The sequence below is a fragment of the Schistocerca piceifrons genome, chromosome 2 (genome assembly GCF_021461385.2).
Source record: "Schistocerca piceifrons isolate TAMUIC-IGC-003096 chromosome 2, iqSchPice1.1, whole genome shotgun sequence".
In the NCBI taxonomy this organism is placed as follows: domain Eukaryota; kingdom Metazoa; phylum Arthropoda; class Insecta; order Orthoptera; family Acrididae; genus Schistocerca; species Schistocerca piceifrons.
Window position 1 is genome coordinate 484,684,594 of NC_060139.1, and position 17,054 is coordinate 484,701,647.

Here is a 17,054-nt window from a genome sequence, read left to right on the forward strand (position 1 = left end):
TCGCAATAAAGTTATTGTTACTCAACTGAAGGTCTTCATTTTTCCGAATCACGTTAAGCAAAGGTCGGACAGCCACCAGTTTAGCTGTACCCGACAATAAGAATTGCAGACGAAACTCATTGAGATAATTTCCAACAACATAACAATACAAGTTTGATTTTAAATCATACTCTTAACATTGCTTACGGAGAGATGAATAATAACATGAAGTTAATCCTGTAGTGGGATTTTCTATCAGTGCGAATTATACAGAATTTATTGTTTGCGTTCTCTGGTCTGACTACGAAAGGAAATGGTAAATTAATTTGTAACTGTTCACTATTCTTTGCTATATTATATCACTTGATTTTGGTTATTAACACTTTTGCTAACAGTTACAAAGACGTTAAATATTACATCGCTACACTTGAAAAATATGCACTGGATTTCTTTGGCACGATAAACTATTTTTCCCAAGCTGCTCTTAGAACATGAGACACAAAACGTAATTGTTTGAGTTTTTTATAGTCAGATCAGAACTAACCCACCAGGATCTTGCCAAAATTAATTATTTGCTTTGTAATTTTACCTGAAATTCAGAGTGCAGCCTTTGCTCATCTTTGCCAATGTCTAGCTAAAAATTCGCAATGAAATAAAATATTCTCTTCCACATCTGCTAATTTCGCTGAAAGAGAAATGGATTAATGTTATTTCCTGTTATTACTTTCCTTCCTCCTGCGCTGTAGGTGAGCTGCTGAAATATTTAGTTTCTATGCTCGTAGCGGCGGCAGCTTCCATCAACCGTCGTTCTGCTCCACGTCAAAAAAAAGCTAAATTTGCTGGAAAAGTAGGTAAAAAGGTCGTGTGACTAGGGCCTCCCATCGGGTAGACTGTTCGCTGAATGCAATTCTTTCTATTTCACGTCACTTCAGCGACTTGCGCGTCGATGGGGATGAAATGATGATGATTAGGACAGCACAACACCCAGTTCCTGACCAGAGAAAATCTCCGACCCTGCCGGGAATCGAACCCGGGCCCTTAAGGCCCATCCGCACGCAACGATCTGTCTGCGCAAATGACTGTGCACATCACATCTGCGCAGACAAATCGTTGCGTGTGGACAGGAGATTTGCACCGACATGAGGTGTGTGCAAACCTCAGGTTGGAGTTGAAGGTTTGAACGAATCGTCTCAAATCTGTGGGTTCAAACCACATCTGCGCAGCCAAATTGGAGTGCGTGGACAGGAGATCGCCGCAAATTTGGCGCGAAACAGCTGCTTGTTCAGTCTAGTGTTTGTCTTTGTGCGCACGGAGCATAAATGAAATTCTAACTGCAGTAGATAATAAGCAACATGTGTCTGGCATATTTATTGACCTTAGTAAAGCCTTCAATGTAATTGATCATAATACTCTGTTGCAGAATGTAGGTAATTATGGAATATTAGGCCTGCCAAACAAGTGGATGCATTGCTACCTTCATGACCGTCAACAGATTACTCAAATAAAATTCAAAGACATAAAAACACAAAAAAATTGTAATTTTTACAGTAATGCATCAAACACTACACATGGAGTTCCTCAAGGGTCAGTCCTTGGGCCAATTCTTTTCATTCTTTATGTTAATGATTTGTCAGAAAAAATAACTAAACGGACAACAGTACTTTTTGCAGATGACACAAATATCCTAATCAAATCACATGATGAGGAAAGCCTACAAAAAACAGCTACACGTATAATACAAAATTTGACACAATAGCTCAGAACAAACAAGCTAATAATAAATAATGAAAAAACAGTGACAGTCAATTTCCACAATTCACAGAAACTACATCCTACAAGACCAATTTTTAAAATTGACAGAAAAACTGTCTCATCTGTGAGCGACACAAAATTTTTAGGTATACATATACAGCAAAACCTAAAATGGGAGACACATCTTAACCATGTAAATAAAAAGCTAAACACGCTTATGTATGCAGTAAGGATCCTCGCACAAAATACAAGCTGTGCTTCTGTGATCACAATGTACCATGGCAGTATTCAGTCACTGCTGATGTACGGCATTATCTTTTGGGGGAACTCCATAGGTACAAACAAAACATTTAGGCTACAGAAAAAGATTGTTAGAACAATAAACCATGCTAAGTACAGAGACTCCTGTAGACCAATATTTAAAAATCTTAGTATACTGCCTCTTCCTTGCTTATATATGTATGAAATATTAAATTTCACAAAAGGAAGTATTTTAAAAGATGGAAATATCTTCAAGTATAACTGTGATTACCACCCTCATGATACTAGGCAGAAACATTACTTGCATGTCAATACAGTAAGTACAGACATTTGTAAGAGAGGAGTGTATCATACTGGCATAATGCTGTACAGTCACATGCCATCCTATTTGAAACATATGCAAAATTTCCATAAGTTTAAAGAAACTGAAAGAGTACTTGTGTGACCACTGCTTCTATTCTGTTTCCGAGTTTTTAGAGTACCAGAAAAGTGTAGTGCAATTGCTCAAATATTCTTAATATTTCTATCATTTTATTTTATTATATTAAATTTGTCATCAATATTCAATATGTATTGAATAATTTTTAATTATTTATCCTTTCAAAATAACAATGTGTATGATGATGTATATACTGTACCAACCTGACTTGTCCTACATCGTTTGTGCAAAATATGTACCTAAACACGATTTACAGGACCAATAAAGAAATACAAATACAAATACAAATAAAATGGCTGACACTCGTCAGTGTTCCAGACAGTTTATCAGTGAATTCATCGAACTTTATAGAAATGACCCATGTTTGTGGAAGATTAAAAGTAAAGAGTACAGTGACAAGAACAAAAAGTCAGCTGCATACAATGCATTAATTGAAAAATTACGAGAAGTTGACACACCAGCGAACTGAGAAACGGTAATAATAAAAATCGTTGTGGACTGTTTTCTGTAAATAATTATCAAAAGTACAAAAATCTCGAAGATCTGGTGTTGGAGTGGATGAAATATACCAGCCAAGTTTGTGGTATTTTGCGATTCAAACACGTCTAAAACAGCAAAAATTTTGTGATTCTTCATCAGCAAAAATATTATTTGTAACTCGATAGAATTAATGTACTTGACTTGCCTTCATGAACTCATCCTTCAGGACAGCGTAAATAGCTTCACTTGTGTTGGGTACAATTTCACTCAATGCTTATTTAGAAATTGCAGTTGAAAATTTAAAGTCCTTATAGCTCCTTCCTGTTGCCAGGAATCTTAATGTCACCGTAAGCCGTTCATGGAGAGAAATTGCTCTTCTCATTCAAGTATTATTTCGTATAATATGAGAGGTTACGAGCGTTAAGAGACAATTATAAGTTTGACGTCCCTCTGTAAATAATTATGCCAGTCGTTACGGTGACCCTGCAACTCTCGCAGTAAATGTACGTGCGAAAAATGCCTTCGCTTTAGCAGCCACTATGTATACCATTTTGACCGCTCTCTCTGTTTCCTGCGTTTTGTCTGAATGTTTTTTGCAACACAAGTTGCGAACACAGACCACAACAGAATTTCTTCAGTTCCTAAATTTCAAAATAAATTAATTAAACTTCTGACGTTTTCGGCGAGCGTAGTCGCTTGCCACTGATATTTCTTTTCTACACCGACAGATGGCAGGCGAGTAATAGATTGAAGTATGTGTCGTGTGAACACAACACATTTGCAGCGATCTTCTGCATGTACAGACATCTGCCCTGATATCTGCACAGACAGATCGTTGCGTGTGGACCGGCCTTTAGGATTGACATTCTGTCACGCTGATCAATTTTTTTTGTTTGTGTTTGGTCGTTGCGGACTTCACATGACATCCGTTCAAGTTCGTTTGTTAATCCTTCCACTCAGTTTTTTTTATTCCAAAGGCCAACGAGCTCTCTGACCGAACGCGCTGAGCTACTGTGTCAGTAGAAAACTCTCATTTTGTTCGCTGTTGGTCGTTGTATTTGCTCGGGGCGGACGTCCCATGAAGCTTTTTTTTAAAATTCATTTTGTTCGGTATTATTCGTTGCGTTTGGTCTGTGCGAACATCACATGATACCTGTTCAAGTTGATCGTTGATTCCTTTACGCAGTTTTTTTTATTACAGCGGGGGCAGCGCCTCTCTGACCGAACACGCTGAGCTACCGTACTGGCTATATGATTATATTCTAAAACATAAGTTTCTTATGCTACACACCTTTTTACACAATCTTGCTCCTATTGGCGGCTAAACTTTTCAACAGGCAAAACACGACTGCTATACGTGAAGGTACAACGCTATGTGCGACTGCACTCGTCTGCAAGTAAAGAAGAACAGAGAAATTATTACCCTTAATTCGGTTATAAATATAAAACCCAATGAAATTTTATCATCTTAGCTTCAGCGACCAATCAATTGTCTGTGGCAGTCTCTTCCTCTATCAGCTGCTGTGATCACTTTTACATCTTTGCCTTTATGTTTCATAAAAAAATAAAAAATAAAAATCATGTTAAGTACAATTTGTCATGATTTCATATGAGGCCAGTTGCCTGGATGTGAAAGTGCGTCGAACCGGAAGTGGGGGGCCAATTGCCTGAATGTGAAAGTAGGTTGGATGAGAACATAGAATCACACCCTATCCGATTTCAGTATTTGCTGACCATGGACTGTCACTGTGTTCTATGTGCCTTCTTCAAGTTCCTGATCTATAAACTGTTCTGTCAGCCTGTCAGCAACTGGAGGCACTTCAGTAACATATATTGCTTGTGGTAGCCTGGTGCATGATTGCCCATTGGAATTTAATGCTGTGTTATGGGTGTGGCTGGCAATGGACATTCTAAATTAAATAAAACTTCATACTGAACCAACAATGAGACCGATGATTATCTTTTAAATAACTGACTTTATTATGCAATGCAGATGTGCTGACAGTTTGCTTGCTATCGTGTTCTCTCACTGACCTATCAATGTCTTCTTCATCGAGTATTTATTGCATACCTATAACTACCCTTCATGAGGTTCACTTCGTCGATTCTGAAACCATCCAGTCTTATTGTTCCTTACATGTGCTATACTCAATCGTATAAAACAATACTCCTTATTCAGAATGTCGTCTGCTACCGGTAGCAGCTTTACCGGACAAAAAACTTGCTGTGGTACATCAACACCTACTGTAACCCAAATTAGCTTCCCTGTAACTGCTGATAACACGTCATGTGAAACATCCTTTAATGTAATTATATGCAGTTCATTTGGTACTTCTTTAGCAACGGTTGTACCTTGTGACATAGAAAGATTTTGAACTGCTGCACCCATCAGAAACGAATTTCTGTTAAGTTCAACTTTTTGTTGCCTAAGGCAGATTTCAGCGTGGTATTTAACCAGAAAGTTTAATCAAAGTATTACAGAAAATTCTTGTCCCACAGCTGGCAACACTTCCATTTGGCCATGAAAACTTTTATTTCCTATCTTAAACACGAGTTGTGTTGTCTCTACTGAATCTGTGTAATTATCTCCTATTGGTTGCAATCTGTATCTCAGAGTTTCAGTCTCTCCTTCTCCACGAGATCCAGGCTCACAACTAATACATCTATCTGAGTGTCCACTAGAAATTTACATTTTCTATTATTTACCCAAGCTATCAAGCAACAATCCATCCCTGCATACACTTCCTGGTACCGCAGTTTATTGGGAATACTTCCTGGCAAAAGAAACATTCCTGTTACCATTTAATTGTTTCTTTCTCCCTTTGTTCTTGTCTTGTTTCCTGGATTTACACTCATGAGCTTAATACCTGAAGTGTTGACAGTTGTAGCATGGTGGCCATCGATATTGTGCCTTTAAATGTTCCTGTTTACCAAAACGCTAACATTCTTTATTGGACGTAAATATTCTTCGCATTTTTGTTGCACATTCTACCTCTTGCAAACGTGTGGCAAAGCTAAGTGCTGCAGCAAAAGCATCAGAGATTTCCATTTACACCCACAGTGAAAAATCTGGGCGGATTCCTCTAAGAAAACGTCCAATTTCCTGTTCTCTGCTTCTAAGAGCATGACCCTATCAGCCTCTGGATTTTTAGTCAGATCGTAAGCTTGTGTATTTACCTTGTGAATCCTATCCTCAAATTATTCTACAACTTCATTTACTTTCTGCGTTAGTTAGGGAGAAACTCAAAATCTTCATGACTCTTTTACTTCAAATTTTAGGTGATACTCTAATAAATGTTCTACCAGAATTTATAAATTCTGTAAATAAATATATAACACATAAAGTGGAAATGTTATTACCAAAAATATCGAAAAGTTCTTGATCGATTTAGTTCAATTTTTACATGCTGCTGTAGTATCAGGTGTCAAAATTACCGAACAATCAGTTTAATAAGTCACTGTTGCTAAATGCTAATGCGAACTCTTTACAGAAGAATAGAAAAACTGTTAGAAGCTGACCTTGGGGAATATCAGTTTGGATTCTGGAGAAATGTAGGAAGATACAAGGCAAGACTGGCCCCACGACATACCCTAGAACATAGGTCAACAGATAACAAACCCAGGTTTATAGCATTTGTAGAGTTAGAAACAGCTTTTGACAATGTTGCTGGAATACTCTATTTCTAAAGGTGGCAGGGGTAAAAAACAGGGAGCGAAAGGGTATTTAAATTTGCACAGAAACCAGATGGCAGTTATAAGTGTCAAGGGACATGACAAGGAAGCAGTGGTTGAGAAGGGAGTGAGACAGGGTTGTAACCCCATATTACTCAATCTGCATATTGAGAAAGCATTAAAGGAAACAAAGGATAAATTTTAAGTAGAAGGGAGAAGAAATATAAACTTTGTGGTTTGCTGATGACATTATAACTCTCTCAGAAACAGCAAAGGACTTGGAAGAGCAGTTGAATGGAATGGATACTGTCTTGGAAGGAGGGTATAAGATGAACATCAACAAAATCAAAACGAGAGTAATGGAATGTAGTCAAATTAAATCAGGTGACGCTGAGAGAATTAGCTTACGAAAGAGACACTTAAAGTAGTAGATGAGGTATGCTATTTGGGCAGCAAAATAACTGATGATCGTCGAAGGAGAGACAATATAAAATGCAGACTGACAATGGCAAGAAAAGCTTTCTTAAGAAGAGAAATCTGTTAACAATGAGTATAGAAGTAAGTGTCAGGAATGCGTTTCTGAAAGTATTGGTGTGGAGTGTAGCCATGCATGGAAGTGAAACATGGATGATAAACAGTTTAGACAAGTAGAGAACAGAAGCTTTTGAAATATAATTCTGCATAAGAATGCTGAAGACTAGATGGGAAGATCATGTAACTAGTGAGGAGATGCTGAACAGAAATGAGGAGAAGATGAATTTATGGCGCAGCCTGCCAAGAAGAAGGGATCGGATGGTAGGACTCATTCACAGACAACAAGGGATCACTAATTTAGTAGTGGAGGGAGGTTTGGGTGGCAAAATCGTAAAAAAAACCAAGAGGTGAATACAATAAGTAGATTTCGAAGGATGTAGGTCACAGGTAGTTATTCAGAGATTAAGAGGCTCACACTGGATAGGGTAGCATGGAGAGTTGCGTAAAACCAGTCACCAGACAGAAGATCACAATAACAACAGCTGCAATTGCAGACATTTGCAGAACTGTTTCCGTTGGGAGCAGATATACTTTTGTCTCAATCATGGCGATGTCTATATTTTTGACAACCAGCTGCACCATATTTCCATTTTCAAGATTTTACTGACTTTGTATTTCATCTACATGATCCATATTTCCAGCCTTGATAATTTTTGTCATAGTACAGTTAATAACTTTGGAAAATAATATTATTCATTCAGACTTGCATGGATATATGTAATGCAGTTAACAACACTGAATTTTTTTCCTGAACTATCAAGGAGAAATGTTCATCATTACAAGACAAAACGACATCGCGTCGACATTTTAACTATGTGGGATGCAATAGTTTTCATCTTAATACCATGACCCCCGAGAATCCAACAATTACTGCAATTAAGATTCTGAAGATTGCAAATTGAAAAATTTATGATTGGCTATGATATGTCCACTGCAGAACTTCACGATTCATGACAACTGATAAAACAAGGATCTCTTTATCTTGTATTTTTGCTGACAAAGTAATTTTACAATCTAATTCTCATTTTCTCTAAATAAATGCAAGTGTATATTCCTTACTGTATTTTTTTCTTCTTCTTTTGATTAAAAGACAGGATCATAACTGGAGGCTTTTATACTTCACTGTTGGACCGTTTGAAACTTACATTGGCTGAAAAAAGACAAAGGATGGTGTGCTACAAGTGCTCTTTCACCAGGATAATGCATCATCCCACACCATTAGCGATACCAATGGCGAAAGTGCATGAATTAGACTTTGAATTGGTTCCTGATCCACCCTATTCACCTGCATTAGCCAGAAGTGACTTCTTCCTGTATCCTAACTTGAAAACTTGCCTTGCTGGGAAGAAATTTTTATCAAATGAGGAAATAATAGTTGCAGTCAATGGGTATTTTGCGGAGTCTGACAGAACGTATTTTTCTGATGGGATGAAAAAGTTGAAGGATCACTAGACCAAGCGTATATCACTTAAAGGAGATTATGTTGCGAAATAAGGTGAGCTGATTATAAAACAAACATATTTTTATTGTGTTTTTATCACACTTGTCAAACCACCATCATTTTGAGTAGATAACCATCAGTTCTCTGGGATATAATTTTTTTGCATCATGTATAAAATTAGTTTCTATGGCAGGACACATCTCGAAAATGACCAGCTTATTTATATAATAAATGGTAAACTTACAGTCTTGCTGGCTCCCTTCCCCAGGATAAGTTTCTGTGAACGCCTGTATCCACACGATCAAAGCACAAAATACTACAATGAGAGATACATTTCCACCAAGCCAGCACTTTTCTATTACTCTAAAAAACTTTATTACTGGCAATTATCTCGAATAATTGAAATTTTCGAGTGCATTTTCATCTTAAAGTATTTGAGACATAGTTATGAAAATGTTTAGTGCAATAATAGGTGCACTAAAGAGTTACATTTGGGTGAGTAATGTATACACAGATGCACATACACACACACACATACACACAAGTATCTACATATACTTTTATTCATATCTACATCTGCATCTACATTTACACTCTACAAAGCACTGTGAAGTGCACGGCGCAGGGTATGTCCAATTGTACCAGTTATTAGTATTTCTTCCCATTCCAATGATGTATGGAGCATGGAATGACTGACAGCCTGAATATGGCTGTGAGTGCAGTAATTATTCTACTCTCTTCCTCACAATCCCTGTGTGAGTGATGTGTAGGAGATCATAGTATATTCCTAGATTCATCGTCTAAAGGTGGTTCTTTATACCTTATTAATAGACTTCCTCAGGATAGTTTACATATCCTTCAAGATTCTTCTAGTTCAGTTCCTTCAGCATCTCTGTAACATTCTCCCATGGATCAAACAAACCTATGAGCATTTGTGCTGCCCCCCTCTGTACACATTCAATATCCCCTGTTAGTCCTAACTGGCATGGGTCCCACACACTTAAGCGATATTCTAGAACCAGTCGCACAAGTGATTTGTAAGCAATCTCCTTCATAAACTGGCTGCATTTCTCCACTATTCTACCACTAAACCAAAGTTTACCAACTGCTTTACCCACTACTGAGCCTATGTGATCATTCCATTTCGTAACCTTACAAACTGTTAAACCCAGGTATTTGTATGATCTGGCCAATTCTAACAGTGACTCATTAATATTATGATCATAGGATCTCACTTTTTGGTTTTTGAAGTGCACAATTTTACATTTTTGAAATTTGAAACAAACTGCCAATGCATGCACCACTTTGGAATCCTATTAAGATCTGACTTAATATTTATGCAGCTTCTTTAAGACAGTACATCATTCTAGATAACTGCATCATCTGAAAAAGTCTGGAGTTACTATTAATATTGCCTGCAAGGTCATTAACAAACAACATGAACAACAAGGGTCCCAGCACACTGGAATTCCATCAGGCCCCTTGGGCTTTGTTCAGTTTTAACTGTTTCTTAACACCACTGATACTAATACTTATTTCAGTCATCTTTTCAGTGGCACTAAGATTAAACTGGGGCAATCCTACCAGGTTTTCCTTTGTGAAGGATCATTTGAAAATGGAGTTATGCATTTCAACTTTCGCTTTGCTACCCTCATTTTCAGTGCCTGTCTCATTCGCTAGGGGCTGGACACTAACTCTTGTGCCACTAACAGTCTTTACCAAAAATACTTTGAGTTTTGTGAAAGGTAATTTGAAGATATTCTGCTATAGTAGTCATTAAGGACTTCACGTATTGCTCTCTTGACAGCCAAACGTGTTTCATTCAGCATCTCTCTACCTATAGCTTATACTTTATTTTACACTTATTAGTATTCAATGATCTCAGTTTCTTCAGAGGTTTCTTTAAGGTGACTGTATACCACGGAAGATCTCTCCCATTATGAACTACTCTACTGGGTACAGATCTAACCATTGCCTGATCAACTATTCCTCTAAACTTAAGTCATAGTTCCTCTATGTGCTCTTTCCATGTGCTGGAAGTTTCAGGTTCCTGATTGAGATATGATCTACTGATTTCTTATCTACTTTACTGGATGTACATAACTTCATGCTTGTTTCATTTGACATGTGTACTTTGGTAATCACTATTGCCACAACCATGTCATGATCACTTATACCAGTTTCAATGTAGACATCCTCGAAGAGGTCAGATCTATTTTTTGCCATTAGATCCAAGATATTACCATTATGAGTGGGGTTCCCAGGTATCTGTCGTAGGCAGGTTTTATAAAAGGCAGTCAGTAATGTTTCACAGGATGTCTTATCATGCCCACCACTAACAAAACTGTTATTTTCTCAATTGATTGTTGGACGATTAAAGTCGTCTCCAATTATACAGTGTGACTGGGTAACTTACGTACAAAAGAAATGAGGTTTTCTCTAAGGTTTTCAGTTACATCGGGAGATGATTCTGATGTGCTATAGAGGGATCTGATTATCATTTTATGCCCAGCTCTGATACTGAGTCTTGCCTAGACATTCTCACATACAGCTTCAATTTCTATCTCATCGGATTTGACTTTCTTGTCTACTGTGACAAATACATCATCTCCATTTCCAATTTGCCTATCCTTTCGATATACACTTAAAATTTCCCCAAAAATCTGACTGCTATCTATTTCAGGTTTGAACCAGCTTTCTGTACCAAGTATTATGTGAATTTCACTGCTTTTCATGAGTGTTTCAAATTCTAGCACTTTGTTGTGAATGTTTCAGCAGTTTACCATTAGGGTTTTAATGCTCTCACCTTTGGGAGGCATTTCTTCCGATCTTACATTGATACTTCTGGGTTTCCTACAGTTATCGTTATCTGGATTGGATGAGGAGTCGCCTAATTCAAAAAAACCTTTGTGTGCACCCCACACAGTCAGCTACATGGGTAGCAGCCTCTGATGTGTAGTGCACAGCTGACCCATTTAGGGGCAGCCTACAGTTCTCAACCCTATGGTGCAAGTCCAGAAAGTTGCAGCCTAGTTTGTCACAGAACCTTTGAAGTCTCTGGTTCAGTCCTTCCACTCGACTCAGAAGCAAAGTGCCACCATTAGTTCTAGAGACAATGCTGCACATTGTGAGCTTCGTTGAAACTCCATGTGTAAGGCTAGTCTTCTCAATCTTCTGTGCTAGTCGCTGGAATGACCCAAGTATGACCTTAGAACTCAGACAACTGGCATCATTTGTTTCAATGTGGGCCACAATTTGCAGTTAGTAGCACCCTGTTCCCTCAATGGTTGCTGGAATATCCTCTTCAACAGGTTGAATGACCTGTGCACTGAGTGCACCTGATGTACTTACCTGTCCCATGCTGCCATTTCCCTAAGGGGTACTATCATTCACCATACGTTTCCACTGACGACGATTAATAGACGCTAACCCTTTTCATTTGCCTCCTCTTGACACTAGACAAATCAGGTTTCCCCAAAACAGGTAAGTGAGTCCCACTGACTCAGTTTCAATTTCAGTGAAAGACAACACCTCAAACATGTTGATGAAAGAGATCGTTAAAAGACTCTGAGACCTCCCTGGGCCCTGTTCATCCTGTAAAGGACACCTAGATCTACCATTGACACGCAAGTCTCGGTCAGGAGGATGGGTAATCACAGATCCTGCACTTTCTGTAGAGGAGACAGGACTCACAGGAGAAATTTGTGGTAAGATATTATGGGACCAAACTGCTGAAGTCATTGGTCTCACCCACAGGAGGGGATAGTACTTGAAGTACCTCTGGTTCTGGTATTGTAGGTACACGACTCTCAGGACCTCTTTCAAAGCAGCGATTTGCAGCAGCTGCCAATCGTTTGACAGAAGTCAGGGCGATTTACAGCTGCTTCGAATGTGAACCAACTCATCCTGTGTTCGAGAAAAACATTTACAGTGGGGCTGTTTGACTGATGTATTGCAAGGCAGTGAATAAATAACTCTGAATTAAGCCCGGTGATGCTCTTTTAATCTGTTGAGCTAAAACAACTGAAGCAAGTACGTAAAATGAGATTCCTATTAAGACAACACCTATGGTAAAAATTACTGCTTTCCTAAAACGTTTCGAGGTTAATTATGGTTGTTAGCAAACTCGAAAATTACGATAAATAATTTACGATAAATGATGATAATAATGGGGCTGCTCCTCTTTAAGGAAAAAACAGATTTAACATAATACATTAATTTGGATATGTGCTACAGTAACTAAATGACGAACGCTGATTTACTACAATCTCCTCGTAAATTATGCAAAGGACAAGGGTATCTTTCAAAAATAAATAAATAAATCTCGGAAACGCACGTTCATTTCCGATGGTATACAATAAAATTCAGGTGTGATGTAATCTTTGGCAGAAGTTGAACCACAAACACTAATTTGCTACAAAATAGATTACATATTCAAAACACTCGTAGCAGTAACTTAAGAAAATGTAATTTTGTAAGCATTCGAAAATTCTTAAGAACTTTTATACTCATAACTTCGCATTTATTAATTTTTTTGATCTTGTTTCGTGACTGTACGGTACCGTTCCTTGTGTTTCCTGAGCAACAAATTACACGAATTATTCTTAATAATTCTGTTTTCGTGCTCGTCTGACCTATAGAACATCCAACAATGACTTATACACATCGGTGCACTCTAATAATAACACTCTATCGTCTTGTTTTGAACTCATATTCAGCACAGCAACAACGATTTGCGAAAACAACAGTCTGTATTACACGAGCATTCACACGAGATATTGGCAAGGATACGGTACAATATACAAGTGCTGTATATTTCGAAAGTATTTGATGATCTTAATATTATTGCGGAACCTTTCGATCTCACCCTATACATTCAATATTATTGCGCCTCAGGAAAGTTTGCGCAATTTTATTGACCGTCGACGGGGTGCTAACAGCGGCGGGACGGGAGAGACTCAATTTTTGCTATTCGCTGCTAAAACAACTGATAGTCACACTCCAAAAACCCAGAAGTGAGAGTAGGCGCTGCATAAACGCGACTACAGATCTGCGCATTTGCTTGGGCCGCCCGATGGCAGTTTCTTAAACGAACCTTGAGATTGCATGGGAATTCCAAGCGATCAACGATCGATCGCTGCCCTATGGTCACACTACGGACGCCTGTATTAACAGAGAATGCCGTGGCTACACACTTGTTATTGCGGAAGTCCCCGCGACTTTCTTGGATCTTTGCTGCGATCTGTCACTCGTGTGTAGGGGAGCGCTTCCTGTGCGGTAGTTGCTAAGCAACAATAGTAACAAAGCAGAGGAAGACTACTGTAATCACATGGGATGAAAAAGCTTGACTAGTAGAAATATTAATTACATAAGCGTTTTTAAATATTGAATAGGTAACAATAATTGTATATTGCTATAATATTGGGCATCTTCATCTAAAAACGTACAAAGAAACCCATTTTTAGGCTTTTTTTACTGGCGTGGTCGGTCAAACGTGTCGCTCTTGGATACGCATTTGAATCTTGTTATCGACAAGAAATACTTCACATAGGCCTATTCTGGATCATTTTTGATATGCTATCCAACAGAGATTCTAACGATGAAGACGATATTTCTCCTAGAGTGAAGGTAACTGCAGTTTAGTAGGAGACATCGTTTACGATTCTTTATAATTCAGTTTGTTTGTTATACCTTATAGAAGAATCATGAAACGCATTTTTTTGCTGTAGTGATGTAACGAATACTTTAAACAAAATTTACAACAATTGAGTATCACTTTCACAAACATATAAACTGATTACATTTTTCAGAAGCTTCACAAATATAGTGGAGCGTCATTTGATAAGTTGTCGTTCTTTTACTTGCTCGCAAGGTGTTTTTAATTCTGTCAGTGCCAATTTCAGAGGTCCGTAAGTTTCACAACTATTAATTTGCAGTTGTCCGCGTCAACAATTTATGATGAAAGTGTCGATGTGGTTGACGCTGAAGAGGTGCAAAGCGTGTCGTCGTCGAACAGTAGCAATATAAATGAAGTTTACTGCCATACAGATAGTCCTCCCACACCTGTTCCCTATAGCAATTCCGACAGCTTTCACAATGCGAAGGTACGAATACTGTAGTTTAAATGCCATTGTCCCCACTGACGCATGTATTTCTATCGGTTGAAACAAGTTAGCCGCTAAGCTTGTACCTGTATGCTTGTTAACAACAGTAGTAAACACCTGTGTTTAAAGTCTAAATTTCATCATGTTCTAATCTGCCCATATTTACAGACCAATATTTGTCAGTAATTTGCAGTGGTAGCTATTTGGTCTGAAATTTCGAACAGTTTGAATTATATTACTATACTGTAGCAATACGAATGCATTAAATATATGATTTTACCGTGCATTAATTTATTTTCACAACTAATGTTATTGACGAGTCAAGACTGTATGGACTACATCAAGATTACATTAAACTTCAATAATAAAAGAACAGTAGAATTAATTAAGTAATTAACATACAGTCATCTGATCTATTGGATTTATCACAACAGAATAAAAGAGATTGCTGGAAAACAACCAGTAAATAGTAACAGATATTTTTTTTATATAATAAACTTGGCTGCCTGAAATCCGAAGTCGTTTATAATTTTTGGGGAGTAGAGACCCTCCAAAGGTGACCAGCATATTTTATGTTATATTTGGCCTTTTTGAATAAGATTCTAGGGATAGGACGTGTTGAATATACTACCTTTAAACATTTATAGATATGAATAAGTAAAAAATTAAGAAATATTGTCTCAGATGGGACAATGAAAGAACAGAAAATTATTGACAGATTTAAAATTTTCTGAAGAATTTGAGACTTATTGTGTTCATTACCATAATCATGGCCTGCTTTCCTTTGCTGACCAATATATTAAAATTTTACCCTTTAAGCTATCCATGTATGCAGGTTATTATTATTTTCAGCTGTAACACAACTTTGGTAGTGTCTTTGTGACACATTTACTGGCAGTTTCATCTTTTATTTCTGTTGCCATTAAATAATATATCTTCTTCTCTTCCTTTCCAGACTGCTATATTGTTAGTGCTTCAGATGCTCTTCACGTAAAATTGTTTGCTAAAAATCAGCCACATCCTGAAAAAGTAGTAGTTTCTGCACTTTTCTAACCATAGGTTCCTCCAAAATTGAAAGGTAGTGTAAATATTGAAATAACAGAGAAGAGCAATATCTTACTTGAAGTCTTGGATCAAAGTCAGTGCACTACTGGTCAGGATGGAAATTGCCCATTTTGCATGCTTTTCTTGATTGGTCATTAAGGAATTAGTTGCTTGTTGCTTTGGCAGAACAACACACTTTAAGCAGTCCTATAAGTTAGAGTACTGTTTGTAAAGCAAACAAGATGTTACCTGGATTGATATTTCATGAAGCTACATGCCCAGAAATTTTGTTGGCCCAAAGGCAATAAATTAAACCATAATTTAACTGAAAAGCGTTAAGAAATTTTTGTGATATCACAATTACTGCTGTTACATTTTCCACTTACACAATGCTTTGTCAAAGAAAGCTGTACAAAAAACACCTTCTGAACTAGGGAAATCTGAGCCTGAATTTTGAGTCTGGTACCTGAACAACTGAGCCACCCTACTACAACTTTGAAAACATCAACTAACATTTAAGTGCATGAAGAAATCAATAGAAATAAGTGATGAAGAAACAAGAAGAAATAACACCTGTGTTTTGCATATGCATGGTGTGAGAATTTCAGTATGTGGTAAACACATAACATGATGATGATCACAGATGAAAAATCAAATCATATTCAAGATAAATGAAATTACTGTATTTGTTACATGAACATGTGAAAACAGAGACAAAAACAAAATGAAAAGACGTGCAGCCCTCTTGACATTTGGAATTTGGAAGGTGAACAGAAGGATACACTGCTATTCAGCAGTTCATTTATCATGTGCATAAGGAGCATCGATATAGATGAAAATTATGTCAAATGAGGCTGTAGAGGTGAAAAGGGCACAGATTTTAGATGGCCAAAGAAAATATTATTATCTTCAACTTATGAAACTTTTCAGCAGAAGGTTGCAAATATCAACCAACAAAAATAGATCTATGTTCAGTGCATGCTTTTAAATCAGAATCTATAAGATGTGCAGGATGTTTAGGTTTTTATTTCTCCATAAGACTGTATACAATGTGATACATTGTATATGCCAGGGTGAGATATGAATGTTTGTAATTTCTGTTGTATAGTCTTGGAGGAGTTTTAAACTTGTGCTAGTCTGCCTCAGTCTTGGAGTTCGGGTGATGAGGTAACTTGTAAATGTCTGCCTTCCCCTTCACTCAGAAATGTTAGTCAAGTGTTATGTTCGTTATCCCCTTATTTCTCTAGAGAACAAAGGCCTTGTAATTGGTGATGGATTCCCCCGAACAGTGATGGAGGCATATTGTTTGTAAGGCACTCATGGAATGCCTCATAAGACCTTGTTTTGT

General features: G+C 37.5%; 1 protein-coding gene across 2 annotated transcripts in view; it reads left to right on the forward strand.

Moving 5' to 3' along the window:
* The first annotated feature begins 14,022 nt into the window (after positions 1–14,022).
* The window catches only part of LOC124776821 (intraflagellar transport protein 46 homolog), a 147,362-nt gene continuing 144,330 nt past the window's right edge, over positions 14,023–17,054 (forward strand). The window contains exons 1-2 of one of the 2 annotated variants that reach the window (XM_047251976.1): positions 14,023–14,186; positions 14,495–14,662. In XM_047251976.1, the coding sequence (XP_047107932.1) occupies positions 14,133–14,186; positions 14,495–14,662 (222 nt within the window). In that variant the 5' untranslated portion in view covers positions 14,023–14,132. The remainder of the gene's footprint in view (positions 14,187–14,494; positions 14,663–17,054) is intronic. The other variant, XM_047251977.1, reaches the window with a different exon arrangement.